Below are 22,769 nucleotides of genomic sequence, written 5' to 3' on the forward strand. Positions count from 1 at the left end.
TTAAATAATTAAGCCATGATAATTGCAGGTAAGTAGAGATAAGTACAAGTAAAGAATACTAGTATGATGCGACAGGGCAGAGAACCTCAAGATATTTCTAGACTCATCAGCTGCGGCTGCTTTTTAAAACATCTCTCGCCTCATCCGGTATGGCCAGTGGTCCCGGTTCCGAAAATTTGTTTGAATCTGACCTCATTCGTCCATCAAAGCGCGCAGATTAAAAAGTTTGGAAAGACTCCGACGTTCTTTGCGCGTCAAATTATGGCTGCTAGGAATTAAATCTTGGCTGGCTTGCAACCACCTCTGGTATCTTACCACGACACTTACGCACTCATGTGCAAAAAATTTGGAGAGACCTTGGCATTTATTGGACACCAAATTATGACTGCTAAGAATTGAATCCTGCTGACTTGTAACCACCTATGACACTTTGCCACCCACTACGCACTCATGTGTGAAAAAATTTAGGGGGACTTCGGCGTTCTTTTGACGTTAAATTGTGGCGACCGGGCTTACAGCCACCTATGGTGCCTTACCATCATACTACACACTCATGTGGAAAATTTGGGGAGATCCCGGCGTTCTTTAGATGCCAAATTGTGGCCAGAAATTGAACACCGGTTGTCTTGCAACCACCCATGGTACCTTGACACCATATTATGCACTCATGTGCAAAATTTGGGTGAGACCCGGTGTTCTTTGTACGTCAAATTGTGGTTGCCAGGAATTGAACCCTGACTGGCTTGCAACCACCTTTGGTGTCTTGCCACCACACTACGCACTCATATGCTGGCAACTACCCGAGTGATCAGCTGGCTCAAGTAGCACTTGGGAGTTCCGGGTTCGATCCCCAGGCGAACAAATTTTAGGGCTCCCACGTGATCACGTATGGAGCGTGGGGGCAACGTTTTACGGTGGAGCCAAACCCGGCGGGGTTTGATCCCCCGTTTCGCCTTTGCCACGGGCCTCCAATAAAGTCCGTGCAGATGGGGTTGTACTGTTAAAGAAAGAGCGCAAATTCCAGTGACAGAGTAGAAATTACACATGGTGGGCCTGAGAAAAATACGATCCACATATCGCAGTACAAGAGTCAACAAATGTGGAGATCAACTATATACGCCATTAAATTTCTTAGATTATCTCTAGCAGATATTTTAAAAATTCATCATCTATAACACTATTATATTATCTCCTAATACTATTACAATATCATCTATTTTTTCATCTCCAACAGCTACCTTATTTATCATATTTTATTACTCTTCTTCTTCCTCCAAGCCCACCTATCAATCTCTATAAAGAGTAATAAGAGGAGCAGAAAAAGTACCTCAAATTTAAGATACCTCTCTCCTCCCCTATCCCTGTAGTGTTAGGAAAAAGACTCTGCTATTGAGCTTTGCTACTGCTCCAATCGGCAAAAGCGCTACAGGGATATCAGTACTGTGCTTTAAGGCACTGCTGGAGTCGGCCTTACTACCTATACATACATCTATCTATTATCTTATTATTTAAGAGTTAAAAAAATCATCATATTCACTTTTAAGATCATAAAATTACAACGTTGATATGAAAATAAAAAAAATCTACACTATTAATTGTTATGATATCTAACAGTCTATATTAAACCAAAAATATCATATCAAATAAATTAATACGTAGCTAAATTCAAAATTAAAAAAATATGAAATATTAGTAGTTTAATTTTCATGCAAATTGTCAAGCAAAATACATAACAAAGAGTCTATTAAAATACAATTAATTAGTAGTTAAAGTTCAAAATAAAAAAAATAGTAAAATCAATAGTTCAATTTCCATAGGGTCTACACCAAATCAATAATGAAATATGAATAAGAGTTCACGTAAAATAAAAAAAGATCTACACCATTAAATATTAATAGTAAATCAAAGAGATTATATCAAATACAATTAATAAATAGCTAATATTAAAATAAAAATATGCAAAAATTAGTCACGATAAATAGATTTACCGTGACAACCCAAATCAAACTTAACAATAGAAAATAGGTTTATTGATGTATAAGCTAGCCGCGGCATTACCCGCAGGCTATCTACAACCCAAATCAAAGCTAAAAAGACTAATTTTGTTGTAGCGAGGCTAGCTATACTTATTAGCGTGAGTCACTCTTAGTTAAGTGTTATAAAAAACACAGTTTCGCGGTACACAAAAGCAAACAGTAGCCATAGAATTTCACAATTCCGTGATACACATAAACCAATGGTAGTCTTAATTCTGTGATACAGGAACAGAAATGAAGTGAATTAAGAAAGGAAACGATTCAGACGAAGTCTCACTCACCATAGCAGTAAGAAAGACCTCACTGCGGGCAGGACGGTTGCAAACTAAGTCGTCACCGTCGCGTAGGTAAGGAAATTGGAAAGGAAACAATCAAACAAGCCCTAGTCGTCGCCTAGTCGCCTGAGGTGCCGTCAGCGGCTCGTCGCCGAGTGCACCGTGCGCCGGTGCGCCGGTGCGATAGGGTTGGGAACGGGTGGAACGGCGACGGCGACACGGCACGGGCGTCGTGCCGTGCCCTTGCTGCGTTGAGAAAAAGAAGATCAGAAGGGCCCATGAAAACTTCAATGCTTCAACGCAAGAAAACTACGGCTCATGAGGCCATCAACATCAAGCCTATGCAATGTGCCGTCGTGCTTTTAGAGCATTGTACCCCAGTCAGTCAGCCACACCGATAGTAACACAGCTCAGCTGCTGACCTTTTGACCCATCGCATTGCACATACCAATACCACAAGATTTTATAGGGGGTGAAAAAATTGCAGCTTAGTGCATCTTCAACCGAACCCTTATCCCATCATCAATCCTTTTTTTTTTTTATCAAAAAACGTTCAAACCACCTCTCCAACTGGTCCCTCATCCGGTTCCCTATTTTTGAGAATCCCTACTTTGCATCTCTCGCTCCTCCAATATAGAGAGTGGCTACCGGTTCCCTATCTCTTAACGTTCCCTCCTTCCTGCCACCACCAATACCATTGACATCTCCTTCACGCTAGATACGCCTTCTCCCCGCGCCCCTGTCCCACCACCGACCACGCCGCCGGATCCTCCGCTTGCCCCGCACCATCAGCTCCTCTGTTGCCTCACCCCCTGGCCCTTAAGGTCAAGCCTTCACGTACCTTGGCCACCCACACCACCGCCTCCGCTCCTCTAGTGCCCCCACCCCCTAGATCTAAGCGAGAGAGGGTCGGGGGAGAGGAAGGCCAACTGGGAGAGAGAGGGCCGGGACAGAGGGAGGCCGGCTGGAGAGAGAGAGAGAGAGAGAGAGAGAGAGAGAGAGAGAGAGCCTGGAGATAGAGGGAGTTTGGATGGGAGAGCTGAAGATGGAGGCCGACTGGGAGAGAATAAGAGGGAGGGTTGGCCGACAACATTATTTTAATACTAGAAATTAATTTGGTAGTTACATGATAGTAGTAAAATATAGGTGAGTAAAATATTAGGGTCAAATTTAGGGTGGAGGCGATTGAAGTGCATAGAGAAATAGGGGTCAGTCTGAACAGAAGAACCCCTATATGAAGATATAAGGGGTCAAATATAGAGGACCGGTTAGAGATGCTCTTCCGCATTCAATCAGTGTCACATGAGGCATCCTTATGCTAATCTACCGGGGGGCTTGAGCCCTACCCTGGTAACACTTGAGAGCACTCCAAGCCCTCTCTACAATTTTTTGGTATGAAAGAGAAAGAAGAAGAGAAGAGGAGGAGGAGAAAGAAGAAGAAGAAGAGAAAAAAAGAAGGGAAGGAGGAAGAAGAAAAAATTGAACCATCCTAATTCTCATCTATGAATCTGCCACTGAAGGCATCTAAGTGCATTTCAAAAAGTAAAATATTTGTACATGGACTCCGCTAAACTGTCGCATTTTAACAAGTATTTCTACAATAATTCCAAAGATTTGACTTTTGGGAGCCATGTGAATTCCAAGGATCTGAACTTTTTTTAGTCCTTTTTTACGACGGCATTTTTACCGCATATATGCGCGATCTCCATATACATACATATATACATAAAAAATAAAAAAATAAAAAAAGAAAGAGTAGTGGTGGCTGGCCTCTTTCTTTTCGGGCCGGCCCAGCTCCCTCCCCCTTCTTTTTTTTCGGCCCAAGCCGACCTCTTCCCCTCCTCTCGCTTGGCCGGCTCGGCCCGCTGCCTCTCTCCTTATCCCCTCACCTGGCTCCACTTTCCCTAGGGGGTGCCCGACCGCCACTGTTGTTCTTCCTCCTCTCTCCCCCCACGTCGCCTCTCTCCTTATCCCCTCACCTGGCTCCACTTTCCCTAGGGGGTGCCCGACCGCCACTGTTGTTCTTCCTCCTCTCTCTCCCCACGTCGCCTCTCTCCCATGCCGCTTCTCCACGTGCTCGGCCGCCTCGCCCACGCTCTCGAGCCGCACCACCAGCCAAGCTGGCCCGTTCCCCCTCTCTGCTCCCTGGGCCAAGGCGCACGAGCGCGCCGCTCCGGCCACGCTCGAGCCGCGCCCGAGACACACCGCCCTCTCTCATGCCATGCGCGCTCCTCTCCCCCTCTCCTCTAGCCGGTGGACCACGGACATGCGCGTCCATCCTTATCTCCCCTTATACTTATCCTCTCTCCCATCCGAACGGCCCTCGATTTGTTTCCTCCACGAGGGAAACCCTAGCCACCGCTATAAGAGGCCAGGAGAGGGTGCCCGCGGAGGGGGGATACAGAGGGAGAAGAGGCCGGATCCAAGAGAAGAGAGAGAGAGGGGGAGAGAAGAGAGAGCTTTCGTCGCATCTAGCCACCACTTTTGCCGTTGCTGTTCATGTTCGCTGGAGTGCCATGGCTGTCGCCGTTGCTGGTGGGTCTTGACAAGAGTGCCACCTCATATCCCCTCCTTCTTACTGTTACAGGCGTCAGCCGTGGCCTAGTGCTTGTGCCGTGCGAGTATGTGTTGGCTAGCCGGTGCTTCAGCACCATGTCCGTGCAAAGCAGGTGGTCGGTTGGTGCTTTGGCGCCGTGTCCGTGTAAAGCAGGTGGCCGGTCGTGGTGTTCGCGCCACATCCGTGGTGTGGTTTTGGCCGGACGGTGTTCATGCCACGTCCATGTGTGTGTTTTTGGCCGGTGCCTTCGTGCTCACACGATGAGCAGATGGAGGTGCTTTGTGCTATTTCTGGTGTCGTGGTGTTCGTAATTGAACCCGACGAGTTGTGCTTTGATGTGGTGGTCGGTCAGTCTATGTGCCATGTCTGCGCAGTGGAAAATCCAACCGGTTGATGGTGCTTTGTGCTGCTTCTTTGTGTCGTGTGTTCGTAATTGAACCCGACGAGTTGTCCTTTGATCTGTGGTGGTGCTCGGCCGGCCATGTGTCGAGTTCGTTGAGTGTTTTTTGGTGACCAGATGTTGTTCTTGATCTGTGATTAGGCCGACCATGTGCCCAGTCCGTGGAGATGCACTATGATTGCGGTGGGCGATTTGGAGGTGTGCTGGTCGTTAGTGCTTCCTAATTTGGATCCGGCCAACGCTTTGTGCCATGGCCATGGAGGTGGGCATACTGTCGTGAGTGTGGATGGGTACAGATGTGTTGTTGCCCTCTTTTTTGTTTGCCGTGGTGTCCATGTGGCCAGCTGGGAGTTAGAGGGCTGCCGACGAATCGGTAGGGAGTCTAAGTGTCGTCGGGTGCATGTGCTGTTATCAGGGAAGTCCGGTGCGTTTGTGTACCATTCCCTTGTATGAGTGGTTCGTGAGTATATGTGGTTGATGGCCATGATGCCATTGAGGCTCTGATCCATGTGTGGTAGGGCTCGACTAGCATGTTGTGGCCGATTGCTGCTGGTGATGAGTTCGCTCTCTAGTTATTTTAGGTGCTGATGATATGGTCAGCTTGTTTACTGTGTTGTTATGGTTGAGGCTGTCGCTGGTTATGTTTATAGCCCAAACCTGTTGCCAGCGCCTGATGCTTGTTATTCAGAATGCTTATGACAAGTTTTGTCATTGGTTTTGACTAATTGTGTCCCTGGTGCCTAGGTGCCCTTTTACCTTTGTGGTCTTTTATCTCCTGTTCTGGTGGTCTGATGTTGTGGTAATGGCCTTGTTGCTCTTTTTTTCTCGGTTCTGTTACTTGGAGAAATGATAGCTTTGTTGGCCATGGTTGGCTCTTCTTCTCTAAGCTATGACTGTAGATGTGAAGCCCCTTGGTGCTGACCCCTTTCTCTGTGATCTGATGGTGGTGCTACTGATATGCGACATGGTGTTGTGACATCCCCTTTTATTGATTATGTTGTAAGTTTGATCATCTCTTTTGGGCTTAAAGTTCTGAAGCCCCCCCCCCCCCGACCATGCTGGTTGATCTGTGGCCTTTTTACTGCTATCATGGCCTGTTGTTTTGGCCTTGCTGTTGAGGACTCGGTGATGTGATCAGTTTATCTGAGGCCTTTTTTGCCGCTGCTTTGGTTGATGGTCTAATGATTATGTTATTAGGTGGCCAATGAGGATTAATGATTTTGTTGAGTTTGGTATTGTGTCGTGGCCGATGACATGCGGTGAGGCCTGGCAGTGTGATGTCTTTAGAGCTCTTTGCCTTTGCGGCTTGTTACCCTTTTGCCTATGTGGCGTTACCGCCTTTGTGGTGTTAGTCTTTGTGGCTCGATTTGCTGTGGGGTGAGGTTGGAGGTGGTAGATAGAAGTTTAGAAACACTGCAGTTCATTGCGCTCCCGAGAGGTTGTAGCTGGTGAATTGCTGTGTAGCTAGACTCTCTCCTTCTGTTCTCTTGTAGTACCTAAGGTCGAGGTCGATGATGAGGGACTACTGATTCTGAGGCTTTAGCCGATGATGACCCAGGATATATAAACAGTCTATAAGCTCACTCTAGATTGTTTGTCCCGCCTTTTCCTTTTATTTATTGTCTAACGCTCACTCTGCTTTGTCTTTAAGACGTGTCTCTATAGCCTTGCAGACTCGGAGATGACCTAAGAACGATCAATAACAACTTAATCGGAGGTTCTCCGGGAAGCCAGACGTAATTAACCGGAGGTCTTGCGAGACCACGAGAACCAGAATCAACAATCGCTAGAAGAAAAATAGTCGGTAGCTTGTGCGTATGTGTATATGCGTGACATTATATCTATGAAATTATACTTTATAATTTCAATAATAAATGAATAAAGTTACATGTTTCAATTATATTTTGTCTTCTGTTTTTTCGTATATATTAATATACTGACACGCTCGTGATACATATACAGTTATACAATACAGCAGTCCGAATACATAAAACGGCATGTTTCAGATATGCGAAACACCTTTGAAATTACTGTTTCTTCTTTGATCGGTTCTGCAGACTATTATAGCCTTACAGCCTCTACGCTATTATGTGTAAAAGAAAACAAAACGAAGAAAACCTTGCGTGTTCTCTAAACATGAACGAAAACAAGACCTTATGCCTTCAGTTTAGTTCAGTCCGCTAAACTCCAATCCAGCCTGGAGGCCCATATATCACTTTTAAATAGGAAAAACATGTTTTCACGCTTGCACTGATAGTGAAATTGAAAGCTTTGACTTCACTTCCGTTTGAGCATCTCTCCATTTTTTGCAACAAAGCTTATTGAGGGTAAATTCCAGCATCTCTCCATTTTTGCCAACCTACAAGGTAGCCAAGAATTCTTCAGTTCTTTACCTTTTTCAATTGCAACAAAGCTTATTGAGGGTAAATTCCAGCATCTCTCCATTTTTCCCAACCTACAAGGTAGCCAATAATTCTTCAGTTCTTTACCTTTTCAACTGCAACAAAGCTTATTGAGGGTAAATTACGTTCAGTAAGTTTAGAATCAATTATGTTATCGAGTCGAGCCGAGCCTCGTAGCACCAATAAAATGGACCTCATAACATCCATATCACACAAAGCAAATGAACTCAAGCTCTTCTACTGCTAAAAATTCAAAGGCTGCATCAACTGGCTGGCCTCGCACCATTTCTTGAGCAGCAGAGGGGAATCTACCCAACCTTTGTGTACCACACCCTGAAGGGCCGGATCAGGCAGAAGAACATTAATGTAATTCCTTTTTTTTACATCAAATGTAACATCTGAATGAAATTTCTTTTTTACTTTTTCTTCACCTATGTAACCTCACCATGTGGTGTGATTTTTTTTCTCCTTTTACCATTCCCTTTCATTTCATCCCTTCTCGTTTTCTCCTTTTTGAGAATAAGGAATAGTTCGATATAATATAAGGCAAACCAATAAAATGAAAAGGGTAGAGAGATATTACTGCATGGTAAACATGCGACCAAAAACCATCACGCATTAGGTGCTTCACCGTACAAGAACCATTGCAATACAAATTAGGGCCTTATTCTGTTGAAATATGATCTAAATTCCAATGTGGGTCTCACTAGGGATGCATGTTTGGTTCATGTTCCGGATCTATCTGTACTAGACTCGAGTCTTCTTTTCCATCTATAAATACATCTTGTAAGCCGCGCGGGAAGAAAAGATGGCTTAATGTAATTTCTGTTTTACTCTACTCCTCATATAGTAAAGATTGTCACACCTATAGTTTTTTCCCGTAAGATTTTTTCACATAAAAATTGTGTCTCGTGTTTGATCCGCTTTTCACATTGTTTGCTAACATATTCCTTATTGAGGGTAAATTGTGATCAGTAAGTTTAGAACCAATTATGTTATCGAGCCGAGCCTCGTAGCACCAATAAAATGGACCTCATTACATCCATATGACACAAAGCAAATGAACTCAAACTCTTCTAGTGCTAAAATTCAAAGGCTGCATCAACTAGGCTCGCACCATTTCTTGAGCAGAGGAATCTACCCAACCTTTGTGTACCAAACCCTTAAGAGCCGGACCTAGCAGAAGAACACACATGCAATTCCTTTTTTACATCAAATGTATCATCTGAATGACATTTCTTTTTTACCTTTTCTTCACCTCTGTAACCTCATCATGTGGTGTGATTTTTTTTTTCTCCTTTTACCATTCCCTTTCGTTTCATCCCTTCTCAATTCCTCTTTTTTGAGAATAAGGAATAGTTCGATATAATATAAGACAAACCAATAGAACGAAAAGGGTATTTCGATATAATATAAGACAAACCAATAGAACGAAAAGGGTAGAGAGATATTACTGCATGGTAAAACATGCGATTAACAATTATCATGCCGTGTTTTACCGTACAAGAAATATTGCAGTATAAATTGGGGTCTTATTCCCCTTATTTGAATTCACGTGCCCTTTTTGGAGACAAGAGGAAAATCTATCCAATAGAGAAAGAGTTCAGTACAAAACAAAAAAGGAGAAGCATGATGAAGAAGGGGAAGTGGTCTAAGGAAGAGGATAACTTGATCAAAAACCACATTGAAAAGCATGGCATTGGGCGTAGTTGGCAGGCATTGTCTAACACTTTAGGTTTGTTTTTTTCAACCCCTCATTATAAATCTTAAGCTTTTGATATTGCCACAAAAATTTATATATCCACGCACTTCTATTTTTATTTTTAAAAGAAGAGAAAAACCTGCTTGCTATTATTTGGCTTGGTAATGATCTGCATTGTTCCCCATGAACTGCGAAATTTGTTGTTCTTTTTACAAGTCGTTCTTCTGTTCAGACTTACATGAGAACCGGTAGATATGTAATATTGTTTCAATGCACGTTATTTACCACAAAACTGGAAATATGTGCATTGTGCAATACTTCTATTCATACTTATGTCCAACTTTTAATGGTCTCACTAGTTTATCTTAGTAAAAAAGAATACATAGTTAACTCTATTTCCTATCGTTGTCACTGTTTGATCAAGCAGTCCCCTGTGAAATTGTGAAAAGCTTCTCCTGTCAATTTCGCACAAGCAATAGTTCTATTAAGAGTATCATATCTGACATGATCATGACAATGCATACATAAACTAACCGTCACTCATGTGACTGGATTTCTTGGCATGATCACTTCAAGAAAATTTTGATGGTTCTCAGGACTGCAGCGGTGTGGCCGGAGCTGCCGTTCCTGGTGGCTGAACTACCTCCGCCCAGGTCTGAGGGACGGCAACTTCACGCCGGCCGAGGAGAGGATCATCTGCGAGATGTACAACAAGAGGGGAAGCTGGTAAGTCTCAGATTGTTTCCATTGTCCATTTCTGCTGCCACTGACAAGCAAGATAACACCACTGTTTTCCATTATTATTCTTCAGAAGTTGATAGAAGCATAACTAAACATTGCTTTGTTGATGCTACTTATCCTTGTGCTTGTTAATCTGGTTCTGCAAAAACTGCACTCTTTTACTCACATTTTGACTGAACATATGAATTAGACTGCTGTTTTATTGTATTGAGATTTCATTTCAGATTGATCAATTGTAGTTCTACTGTATCTTGCTCTGCTTCTAGTGCAAGAAAACCAAACACTGTTTGCCTGTTGATCACTGACATGTTAATTGAAACAGCTGGTCCGTCATCGCTGCCCAGCTCCCGGGGAGGACTGACCTCGCTACCAAGAACTACTGGAACAGCACACTCAAGAAGAGGTTCCCGGCGGCGAGAGCTACCGCCGCAGGAACCGCCCGGGTCAGACCGCCAGCACGTCGTCCGACGCCAGGACGCCGTTGCGGGACCTGCCTCTGACGAGGACACCACCACCACCGGTGGCAACTCGTGATCAGACCGGCGAGATGACCATGGACATCATCTGCGCTCCCATGTCTCCCATCCCTCTAGACTTCATGGAGCCGGAGCTGCTGGCTTGCGTCTACAAGCTCGACGACATCGATAGCTTCTTGTCGTGGTTTGATCGTCACTGATATGGTACCGTAGCTGCATGACTGGTTCAGAGCATAGTGTTAACAATGGTGGTTGAGTAGTTGCAGGATCGTCATGTTTGTGTGTCTGTCTTGTTTCTGTTGTCGTGTGTGTTACTGTGGCATTAACACTGTCTGTTGTTTAGGCTATATCTGGTGTGTTACTGTGGAATTAACACTGTGGCATAGCAAGAGACCAATAGTGACTTCGGTTTATGTGGAACTAAGAAAAATTTATGTTCATCTGATCATCTTACCTTTCCTTTGTTTCTGAACATTGCACATGTTTCTTCAGCCATGTTCATCTTTACTGACGAAGCATTTGGAGATCAGTTGTTTTATGTCAGTGGCTCTGTGCCCTTTATTTTCATTATGCTTTAACTTGTTCTATGTTGAATCCAGCATATGCATTACTGCAGATATTGCAAGGTTATTTATTTCTCTGACTCTTTTCAATAGAAAGTTAGAAACAGAACTATTTTCAACTTTCATTTCAGCAAGTAGTTTGCATATCCAGCATAGCCTTTTTCTTTCACCCTTAACAAACAAGAAAAGAATTGTTGGTGGTAAGAACAACCAGAAACAGCATGAACTCATCAAGCCACCAGGTCAAACGTGGTCAAAACTCCAGGCTTGTGAACCATGGTGACAGCACGGTTCCATCAGGTTCAAGTGCTGGAGTATCTGATTTTCTTCTTGCAGTGCGGAACAACGATCTTTGGAGCATCAACGTGCATCCTAAGGGAGCTGAACTCCAGAGCGAAGATGGGCCTTGATAACAAGACTGAAATGCTCTGGTTTTGTGCATCCGAGTCGGCTAACACGTTGGAGCCTGAGGTGCTGATCTTGCCATCAGTTTCCTGTGGCTCTGTGGTTTTTGGACTCCAAATCCTAGCAGGCTTTACCGGACGCACCCTGTGCAAGGAGATACTTGCTTAGAAAGGCAATTACATGATAAACAAATAAACAGTATGTTGTCAATGTATATCTCAGGACGTTCAGAGAGTTTATTTATGTCATCACCTGCATTCTACTTGGCAAGAGTACTCGAGAAGATCAGGATGGTCCTCTGTCTGTCCACTGAAATTTGCAGAGCGAGTCATGTTCACATTTCACACCACTGAAGATGAATATATATTTTGATGAGACTTTTTATGTTTTCTTGAAATCAAACAGCTTCTTGAGTATGTTTTCTTGAGCTACTTAAGCGCTTAATTTCTTCACGTTTGTGCATATTTAGGGATTTGGCAGTTTTCTTTTGAGAAATCATGGAGCCCATCCGGTTTGTTTTATCTAACCTGAAGCTTGGAAGTGACATTCTGATTGCTGGGCCCATCCAGTTGTGGTGCTTATGTGACCCTGTTGCCACTTTCACATGATTAGAAGGTGAAATAAAGCACTGAATCAATAGAGTGAAGCTTTAGAAGCGCCATTTTTGAGAGAAAAATATAAGGTTGGAAGATGTCATTCTGAAGACATTTTGTAACCCACAAGTAATTGACATTCATTGGTTTTCACTGATGAAGATAAACACTATGATGTTGAATAGCCTCTTGTTTAACTACAAAGGGAATGCAATATAGCAAATTCAGATCAATATATGGTTTCTGCTGAGCCTAGCCTTTTTTCTAGGGAATAGATGCATTACTAGTATCTAATGCTAGTAAATCATACCTTTTCCATGTTCAGAATGTAACTGAAAAGTTCAGGCAAGTCAACTCAAAAGGCTAAGGAAAGCAGGTAGCATCTTTGATCCTAACAATTATTTCTGTAAATAGATCAAATGACATCGATGCATTAAGCAAATAATAAGAGTGAAATTACCGGTAAGCGGTAGGCTGATGTTGCACAAATGTTTAGTGGATGGACCCTTGGTCTCTGAAATCTCAATCTCACGGCCATTCCCTTGCTTGGTGATGGTCGAGCCTATTCCAAGTATGCTCAGGAAGCTGTTTGGTTTCACCAATGGTTTATTTCCGAGCGCAGCAGCTTCAGTCTATCTCATGTGATCAAAGTTCATGTCATAGACAAGGTTAGACAAACATTTGCTAATCCTAATCATACAAGTATACTCTGTATATCCTGGCACATCTACAATGGTCATGCAGGCCTTCTTTCTCAGTACCTTTGAGAATGTAGCGACATGGCTTGGGAGCCCTACTTCCTGCAGCAAATGGAACGGCTTCAATTAGGAAAAAAAGTAGCACTGCAAACAGATCAGGGAGGAGTTTCGGTGGCACCTTGCGGCCATGCCGGCAGGCTTCGGCCCTGTTCACCAGCACTCTAGCAGCCCACCTATAAATAGGTTCAGATATCAGAGTTCAGACCAAACCAGCAGAACTCACAATTACAAGCGTTTTCGCTCAAATAATTATGCATCCTTGAGCATGGGTCAAGTATCAAGAACCAAGCAAGTCATCCTATTCACCCTTGAGCATGGGTCATTGAAGTACTACTGGATTTCAGAAAGTTTTTCCAACACAAAAAAAGTATCAGAAAAACCAATATTGCTCAGTTCCTGCATTTCTCCTTCCTCTGTTTGTCAGCTGAGGTGAGCACAGCAACTTGGCCAGCCACCGCGGAGCAAGTACACCGCACCTGGCCAGGCCAGCCCACCGATTCCCCCAAATAATTGAAGGCCGCAGGGCAAAGTCCGTGCTCACTGCTCAAGTACAATCAAGTGGGGGTTGTTTATTGCCGTGACTCGATCACTCGACCCTGGCGCACACGAGCTTTCGGTTTTTTTTCTTCTTTCTTTTCTTTCTAATGCGAGTTGGCCTCTACGGTGAGTTGCCCTTGCCCTGCTCACCCCAACTCCCCAAGCGGTAGTGGAGTTGAAACCTACAAGCGATTAAACTACGCAAGAATATGCGATGAACTGAAGTAGAAGAGAGTAACTTAACACTCACGCGCGGGAGGTCGGCGGGTTCCACACAATGCCGGCGATCACCACGAGCTGCAGGTATAAAAGAGAGAGAGGGGAAAAAACTGAATCTTGCAAGAATCAGCAGGTACTACACAAAGGAAGATGTGATGGGTGCAGCTGCTTGCGTACCTCGTCGAACTCACCGGCGGGGCTGTCGTGGTAGCGCGCAAGGAACATGCCGCCGAGCGTGTAGCCGAACGCCTCCACGAGCCGCAGCTCCCGGGGCACGAACGCGCGCGCCGTCGACGCCTTCACCAAATGCAGCTGGTACAATGCGCTGCAGCCGCCAACGGAACAGCCGCACGGAAGAGTCAGCCAGACAGTCGAAACGGTCAGACAAGACAGCAGGCAAGAAAGAAAAAGAAAAAGAAAAAAACCGCGGCCTTGCCTGCCCCTGAACACCCATGGCGGCCCGTGCTGGTACCCCGCACAGCGCCCCTCCTCCTCGGCCGCCATGGATCCCACCCTCTCTGACACGCAGCGGCTGAGCTCCGCAAGAATGCAAGAAACCGGCCGGCCACCGGAGCAGGGAGGGATCCAAAGGCAAGGGGCGATGAATGATGATGTGAGCAAGGGAGGAGGGGGAGGCAAGGGGCGATGAATGATGATGCACTGATTGATGCTGGGAAGCAGGGTGCTGCTTAAACGAGTGATTATTATTGATCAGTGTTCATTCAAAGGAGCGAGGGATGGATGTGTGGGAGCCCAGAGCTTATCCAGTGCACAGGGGCATGGGACGGAGATCCACCCCATGCTTGGCTGCCTCACGTCTGTTTAGTAAAGCTTACTCTTATCTATTTTTTTTTATAAAAAATGATTATATAGAGAAGATAATTTTGCGATTGAAAGTCATTATATAGTGATATTTAATTGAGAGCTAAAAATTGCAAACACTCTCAGACTTTGTACCTGATAGCATACAAATGCGATGGAATCTGGTCTAAGAGTTCTACTTAAATAGATTCTGATTTCACTTTTAAAAACTAGTTTAATAACTCTGCTAAACAGACCTTAAACTTGTTACAAGGGTACGGTGTGGGTGGCTGCTTTCTGCTGTTTTTGGAGGCGTTGGATCTTTGGATTAGTTAACGACTCAACTGGTTGTGATGAGAAGTGAGGTGGCCCGGTGATGGGAACAGTGGAGCACAAGGAGTAAGTAGCACTGTGCGGTGTGTGCAGGTTCAGAGCACGGTAAAAAAAAAAACGCGGTTATCACGATAACGGCTCAAAATTTGATTGAAATTCAAACAAAATTCATTTGCTAAAATTTGAAATTTGGATAAAAGATATCAGATTCTCCGTTCAGTAACCGGTCGAATCGGACCGGTTACCGAGCGATTTTTTCGATTTATCGAGCGGTTTTCTCGAATTTTCCGTATTATCGGTAGCCGCTTGGTTTTATCGGTAACAACTCGATTTTCTCGATTTATCGAGCGGTTTTCTCGATTTTTATGAAGTTAAAAAAACTCAAAAATTAGCTCAATCTTATAAAATCAATAACTAATTTATCTGAGCTTCAAATCAAGTGAAACAAATTTTGTTGATTTCCTTGTAACATGATCTACATGATAAAAGTATTTATACTCATAAAAAAGTTGAAATTTTTTTGTGAGAAAATGTATTTGTTAAACTAAGTTAAATGCCTAGTTTACTCTTTGCTAATCCAAAAATCATGAAAGTAATTTTTTTAGTCTTCTTATATGATCCTATGTCTTTTAAAAATACATGAACTCATGAATTAGTTTTTTAACATGCAGGATTGTGTAAATGTGTTGCAACTATATTAATTCATAACTGACCCATCACACATCCAAAATTAGTGAAACTACTTTTATTAGTTTATTTATACTATTCTTTATGTAAGAAAAATAATGCTAGACATGAAAATATTAATTAAAGTGTTGTTTCTTAACATATTCACTTTATGCTTGTGAACTTTGTAAAAATTATGGAGAAATTAATAAAACTCTAAATGAAGTGGAATCAATTTTAAAGATCCTCTTAAGATACGTTCTACACAAGAAAAATATGTGTTTACATGTTAATCTTTTCCTTAACATGAGTTAATAACTGAGTCGCACGCTTCAACTTTTTTCCTTTTTTCAAACTTCCTCCGTATAGAATATGATACAAACGATATTATTTTTGAAATTATTTTCACATAAGGTCTTATAATTGTCTCTAGTTTTTTAGAAATTTTTTGATATTTTTATTTTTTTGAATTTAAATTCGGTTGCCGTAAATTTTGACAAGTTACTGTCGATAAATTAAACCTTGAGGGGACAGAGAAGGATGCATCGGTGCCTAGTGATGGAGGGGAGGAATCGGCAAGAATGTCACGGCCAGTTCTGCAGCATCTCTTGTGATTAAAATGGTGGCATCCTGATTAATTCGTCAGTAGCGGTGAAATGGAGAAGTAAATTCTATAAGATCATATCTAGAAAGATGTGAGATATTATTCACATTATTTATCATATAATCTAATAACTAAACTGAAGAGAATAAAAAAATTTAGATATGTGTCATTACATAAAAAAAAATTCAAAGAAGATGATACTATATAGAATTTGCTTCCGTGCTTAAAACGGGCCGTCGTTCGTTAGCTTAGATCACTTTCGTAGAGGATCGTCCCTGCTGTCCTCTGCGCTCTGCAGTTCAATGAATCGGTACGGTGGAGCGGTCAGGATTCAGAAACTGACCTACCACAGAGCCGGGTCCCGACCTACCCGCCAGCCCTGCCGCGAGCACACCGCGCCGTGCGCGGCGCAGCGCAGCGCAGCTGACGCCCGACGAGATTTTCGCTACCTGGCGTCGCCCCCTCGCCGCACCGTGTCCCGGCTCCCGAGCGGAGCCCGTCCCACCGCGCGGGGCTTCTAGGCTCGAGTTTTTTTATATTTTTTATTAAAAATTTAAATAAATAGATTACTCGTGAAAAAAATTATAAAACTAGACGTCTGCAGCCTTCTGAGAGGACTGTAACCCTCCGAGAGGACAATTAAACATGCTTATCGCCCCCTGAGGAGAGCGGGTAGCCTAACCGCTCCCTCAGATGGCGGCAAGTGTCGGTGTATCTGGAACCGGGGGTCCCTGAGTCCCGAGGCCAGGCCAGCCGTCCGCCACGTGTCACCATCCCGCGAGGTCCCTCCTGCGGGGTGAGGAAAGTCCAAGTTCCGGGAGAAGGTGCTCGGGGCCACAGTCCCTGGTCCCCGAGCACCCCAGTTTCCCGATGATCCGCAGAGTCTAAGTACCGGTAAGAAAGTACTCGGGGAGGTGCCCGGTCACCCCCGAGCACCCTAGTCCCCCGACGATCAGAAGAGCTAAGTGCTCGGGAGAGAGTGCTCGGGGCTGCGTGCGGCAGCCCCCGAGCGCCCGGTTCCCCGAAGGTCAGTGTGAAAGTGCTCGGGAGAGAGTGCTCGGGGTTGCACGTGGCAGCCCCCAAGCATTCGGTTCCCTGAAGGTTCGTGCGAGAGTGCTCGGGAGAGAGTGCTCAGGGAGATAAACAGTGCCCCCGAGCACCCGGTACCCCGAGGGCAAGGGTAGGCATTCTCGGGAGAGAGTGCTCGGGGAGGTGAACAGTACCCCCGAGCACTCGGTGCCCCGACGACCCAGAAGGGCCCCCGAGGGGCCCGCCGATGAGGTGTCAATCAGTCAGAGGTCCGAGGCCGCATTTAATGAGCGTGCGCGGCCTGACATCCCCAACTGCTCCCGCCGCAGTGTCAGTCCCTGCCATGCTTTGGCAGAGAGGCGTGGGGCCATTAATTGCACGGGTCCTGTCCCGTATCATCCGATGTGTCTCGGGATAACATTGCCAGGATCAAGGTGTTCCGTCCGCCACCCTGCTGTAGCAGAGGAACAAGATAGGGCGAACACGCCGGATTGCTCTGTGGCTGCCGGGTGGGCCCTCTCTACGGCGCCCGTTGCCAGGGCGTTTATGGTGATAGGTGACCGGGCGTGCGCCGCGTTTTCCACCCCCCGGTCACTTCACCCAGAAGAAATGATGACGTCTTTCCCAGTCATGGCGTCTCGGAACTTGTGCCCCCTCCTTCCTGTTCGGGGCATGCCTCAGCCGGCGAGTGCATAAAAGAGTCGGCACACCCAAGAAAGAAGATAGAGTCTCCAAAAGAGAAGCCCGAAGAATAGACCGAGGAGAATCCGGCCAAAGATACATCCGATACGTCCAAGAGACCGCAAGCATCGAACACAGAAGCACCAAGAGCCGAATCATAGTCCCTGCCCAAGAACAAGGAGCCTCAAGCTCTTAGTTAGACACAATATTCTTGTAACCATCACACCCTTGAGGGACTTCCTCAGGGCAATTAGTACATCCACACAGGAGTAGGGTATTACGCCCCCGTGTGGCTCGAACCTGTCTAAATTTTCGGTGCATTTACTTCTTTTTGCACTAGATCATCACCCCCATCCACCGGCCATTGCATTTACTCTCATTCATTTCTCCGGTGAACTTATTCAGGATCATCCTCCCGGCCGAATCTCTAAAAAGAGGTCTCTCGGGATCCCTGCGACAGGAGTTAATCCTCCGACAGCTGGCACGCTAGGTAGGGGGGAACATCCCTGAATCTGTTTGTTTGTTTTCTTCCACAAGAAAGAATGGCCAGTGGACTCCGCCTCTAGCGTTCCGGCTCCAGTTCCAGTGAGGAAATGCAGCCCCTCGCACAGGAGGTCCTAGCCGCTGCTGCGTCCCAGCAGCAGCCGCAATCTGCACGTACGGCTTTCCCCTCCCAAGGGGACCAGGGCGCTGGGCCCAGCAGGGCCGCCGTCGCCGCCGTCGGTGCACCTTCCGACCCCCATCAGGTGGTCGAAACTCCGGCCGCCAGGTCCGCCTTTGGACAGCGTCGGGCGCCTCTTCGGCGTAGGCTCGCTTTCAGTGAGGCCGGCCCCGGGAGCGCGCTGCTTGCGGCGCATGCTCTCCTCAGGCATCCGCCTGTCCAGGCGACTCCGAAAACCCCGGAGGGTCGCTGGATCCAAGAAGTCGCTGCCCTGGTCGGCACTGCTCGCCGCCAGGTACTGGCCGGCAATTCTCGCGCCACCACCCAGCGTGGCGCCACCCGGACCGGCCCATCAACGGGCAACGTTCGCACGGGCCGGGGGGCCTCCAGGCAGAGCGCCACCCTCCTGGCCACGTCCGAAGCCCAGGACCTTCACTTGCGTCTCAACGAGCGGAGGGGCCACGGAGATGCGCGCGTCACTCTCGAGCGCCAGCGGGAGACCTGGCAGGAGGCCGAGGCTGAGGACCAAGCCTCCTCTTTTCTGGCCCACGATCGCCAGGATTCCCCGGCTCACCGGCGTTCTCCGCCAAGGAGCGCCGCCCGCGCCACGGGGTACGGCACCAGCTGTCGGTACCAGCAAAGTTTGCGGCGCTATCACCAGCGCCACGTCCGGGCACGGTCCTTTGAGGTGGGGGATCTAGTTCTCCGATGCGTCCAGTCGCGCGAAGGAAAGAATAAGCTGTCCCCTATGTGGGAGGGTCCCTTCACCGTGATCGGAGTCCCGCGAGAGGGTTCTTTCAGGTTGGCGACAGAAGACGGGCAGCCGCTTCCCAACCCGTGGAACATCGAGCACCTACGCAGGTTCTACCCGTAGATGGCCATGCTCGCGGCTCAGGTCAACCAGGCCGGGGGCTCCCCCCCGCCTAAGTTGACCGGGGGCTACCACTAGCTGGGTAAGTTACCCAACCTTGTAATGTTAATGTGCAATCATATGTCAATTTCGCTTTCCTGGATTTTGTATGTTTAATCTGTCTGGTGAGATGCTCGATTGTGCGAGAAAAGTTCGCTCTCTCATTTTCCCCGCTGATAAATGAATACCGATCGGTATGCGCGCGGGCAGCTGCCGCTGACTTACGTCCGATGTGGTAGGCTGTGGCGTTCGGTGTCGTGGCGGATCTCCGGGCACTACCGAGCCCCTGGGTGCTCTGGGTAATCCTATCGCTCGAGCCGCTCGAGTAGTCCGGAGCTCAGTCCCCAGGGGCGGGCTGTCGGTGCTCGGTCTGGTCTGTCATACCCGGGCGCAACCGAACCATAGGACCTCTAGGTTATGCCTCTGCTCGCTCTTGTCCGCCGGTCTGGGTATTCGAGAGGTCTCGGATCGAAAACGAGAGCAGTCTATAACAAGTACCGCACTAACAGAGCGCACCAAACAAGGATTTTCTCCTCTCTCTCTTAAGTCACAGATCGATAATCAAAGCAAGGCAGCTCGACCGCGAGGGCCTCGATGCCTAGGTCGCTGCTCGGCCCCAGGGGTCCGCGGGTGGTCCTACCGCTTAAGCATGAGTGGTCGAGATCACCCGACCTCGGGCTCCTCGCGTGCCCCCTTGATGCTCGGGTGCCCCGACTGCGGGATCCAAGTCCCCGGCCACCCCGAGCTCGGAGCGCACGCCCCTCCTGGATCGGTTGGCTGGAAGGCCGACAGCTATCCGGTTAGTGGTTAAATTCAGACGAATTTACATTCAATAGTATTTTGTTCCCGAGTCGTCCTCGGGGGCCCTCGCATTCTAATCTGCCCGGTGAGATGGTCTCCTCGCGCACAAAACCCTACCGTGTGTCCGCTTTTTCCTAGAACGACAGAACGGTCCGCAGAAAGGTGCACCGTGTGTGCGGTAATGTCTGATCGAAGTCTTTCAAGGTGGTCATGGTGTTCGGTCCGCTTTTAAGGGCCCCGAGCACTACCGAGTCCCTGGGTGCCCTGGGTAATCCTATCGCTCGAGCCACTCGAGTAGTCCGGAGCCTAGGCCTCAGGGGCGGGCTGTCGGTGCTCGGTTCGGTCCGCCTTAAGCCCGGGCACCACCGAACCATGGGGACTCTTGGTCGCATTTCCGCCCGCACGTGTCTCCGGTCTGCTGACTGAGTGGTCGCAAGGTGAAAAAGTGTTCACCGGTCATGGCGTGCTCCGTGCTGGATCGACCTATCTCCCGAGCAAGGAAGTTCGTGTCTTTGTCTTTTGACTTAGACAGTGCGGGCTCGCGAGGGCTCGGGGGCGGAACGCGCCGAAAAGGATGATCGGGACGACTTCATTCTCGGGGATGGAAAGGTCGGGGTTGGACCGACTAAGTACTCCCCGGGGCATCAAGGCGAAACATCAGAAAAGGCACTAAGTACTTGAGAATATCGGAGTTGCGAGCCCAAAGAAAAGCTTCCATTATATTTACAAGGGGAATACAAGCATTTCTAAGGGATCACTCCCGTATTTACATCAAGACAAAAATAAAAGAAGAGGAAACTACTACAAAAGCCTAATCGGAGGCAGAGTCGGCGTCGGAGTCATCTTGGCCATCCCCGGGGGCTGGCGGTGGCGGCACTTCCCGCCTGAAGCCGGCCGCCACCTCGACAGTGGTGCTCCGAACCGCTTCCCGGGCGGCCTCTCCCTCGGCTTCGACTACTCCTTCCTGCGCTGGTTCCAGCGGGAAGTTCGAGTCTCTGCTCCGGTAGCAGGCCAGAACGTGCTCGGCCACCGCATGGGCCAAGCCGCGTCCTTCCCGGGTGGCAAGTTCTTGGACAGCCCAGGGCAGCGCCTCGAGGCGCTCGCAGACTTGCCGAAGCCCCAGGACGTGTCGTCCGGGGGCATCGCTCTTCTCGTCCGCGACGAGTCACCCAAGGCCGGCCCTCGCCACGGACCATCGCATCCGCTGGAGTACGTCCTCCAACATCTGCTGCAGGTTGATCTGCGCGACAAAGGCAGCCTCGAGCTTCTCCTTCGTGGCCCGTAGCTGCTCCTCAAGACCCTGGCCCCCGGCCGCACCAGAAGCGCCGGCGCCGGGTGTGAGGCCGGCGGCTTGCTTCGCCTGCGCCACCAGATCGGACAGAGCTTGCTCGCGGCCGGTCAGTTCCGCCTCGTGCTTAGCGTTCTGCTCTTCCCTGGCGGCGATGGCCGCCTCCGCCTCTGCAGCTTCGCCCTCCCGGTGGGACAGCAAGTCCTCCCGGGCGCCCAGGTTCGCCGCCGTGATTTCGGCGTCGAACTCCCGGAGGGCAACGTCCTCCTCCCAGCGTCGGAGGTCTCCTTTGATGCTCTGAAGCTCCGCTGCCCAACGCTGGAGGTCGGCGTGATTTCGATCGGTCTCGCCCACCCGGTAGGTCAGGTCGGCCTCGAGGGCCTCCGCCGCCATCTCACGGCTCGCGACCGCCTCCTCCCGCTCCTCCGCCCGCCTCTGCCTAGCAAGGGCCTCGGCAGCCTGCTGCCGTGATGCCTCAGCCAGGCGGGCGGCGTCTTCTAGTCCCCGCGCGATCTCCGCGCGTGTATCCTCCAAAAGCTTTTGCTCTCACGCGGCCGCCGCGCGGGCCTCTTCCACGGCGCTTTGCTCCTCCTCGTTCGCGGCTCGCTGCGCGGTGAGGCGGGATTCGAAGGCGCGCCAGGCGGCTGCAAGCTGCGCCCTCTCGAGTCTAGCCTGGCGCGCTCCGCTTCAAGCTGCTCCTCCTTCACATCCACCGCCGCGCCTAGCCGCTCGACCGCCACCTGGACGCCCTCGATCGCGGCCAGGAAGGGGTCGGCAGGCCTGCCGGGCGCCGGTGGAGCGCTGGTTTCCCCGCGACCCTCCTCCGGTGGGTTGGGGGTCCCCGAAGGTAGCAAGGCCATCATCCGCCCTGGGCTCGGTACGCCCGGGGTAGGTTCCACCGGCGCCGAGGGCTCAGGCGATGGCTGTGTCCCCGCCTCGGCCGCCGCGTCTGCTGGCTCTGCCACGGCCGCCGCTTCAGCCGTCCCCGCCTCGGCCGCTGCATCCGCTGGCCCCGCCGCCATTGCCGTGTCTGCCTGCTTCGGCTCCGCCAGCCGGCTTGGCTCGGGTGCTGGCGCCGGCGCCCCTTCAACCTCGGCGGCGTCCTTGGGCGGCCTGCAGGAGACAGACGAAGATCAAAACTGAAGCTTAGTTCGGGCGAAGCACGCCCAAGAAAGAACGAAGAATGAGACTTATGCGGTCGTAGTCCCCCGGTACTGCCATTTGGCCGCCGGGAGTCTGAACTCCGGGCACGTCAATGCCGGCCCGGAGTCCTCCCTTCTTCTCTTCCGCCGGGGGCTAGGCGGGGCCGCCGCGCGTTCTCCGGGCGCCGG

General features: G+C 48.6%; 1 protein-coding gene across 2 annotated transcripts; it reads right to left on the minus strand.

Annotated features, from left to right (window-relative positions):
* Window positions 1–11,249: 11,249 nt before the first annotated feature.
* LOC133903611 (protein NEOXANTHIN-DEFICIENT 1-like) lies at window positions 11,250–14,486 on the minus strand. 2 transcript variants are annotated; one of them, XM_062345035.1, is made up of 9 exons: window positions 14,101–14,486; window positions 13,842–13,989; window positions 13,696–13,742; window positions 13,027–13,081; window positions 12,912–12,950; window positions 12,611–12,782; window positions 12,085–12,145; window positions 11,810–11,866; window positions 11,250–11,701 (listed from the first exon to the last, which is right to left on the minus strand). In XM_062345035.1, the coding sequence occupies exons 1-9, from the start codon at window positions 14,166–14,168 to the stop codon at window positions 11,455–11,457; spliced, it is 894 nt and encodes a 297-aa protein (XP_062201019.1). In that variant the 5' UTR covers window positions 14,169–14,486; the 3' UTR covers window positions 11,250–11,454. The 2 variants fall into 2 exon arrangements, with proteins under 2 accessions (XP_062201019.1, XP_062201018.1); XM_062345034.1 differs by having other exon boundaries at window positions 12,085–12,154.
* Window positions 14,487–22,769: the final 8,283 nt, after the last annotated feature.

The sequence above is a fragment of the Phragmites australis genome, chromosome 21, assembly GCF_958298935.1.
Source record: "Phragmites australis chromosome 21, lpPhrAust1.1, whole genome shotgun sequence".
Taxonomy (NCBI): Eukaryota; Viridiplantae; Streptophyta; class Magnoliopsida; order Poales; family Poaceae; genus Phragmites; species Phragmites australis.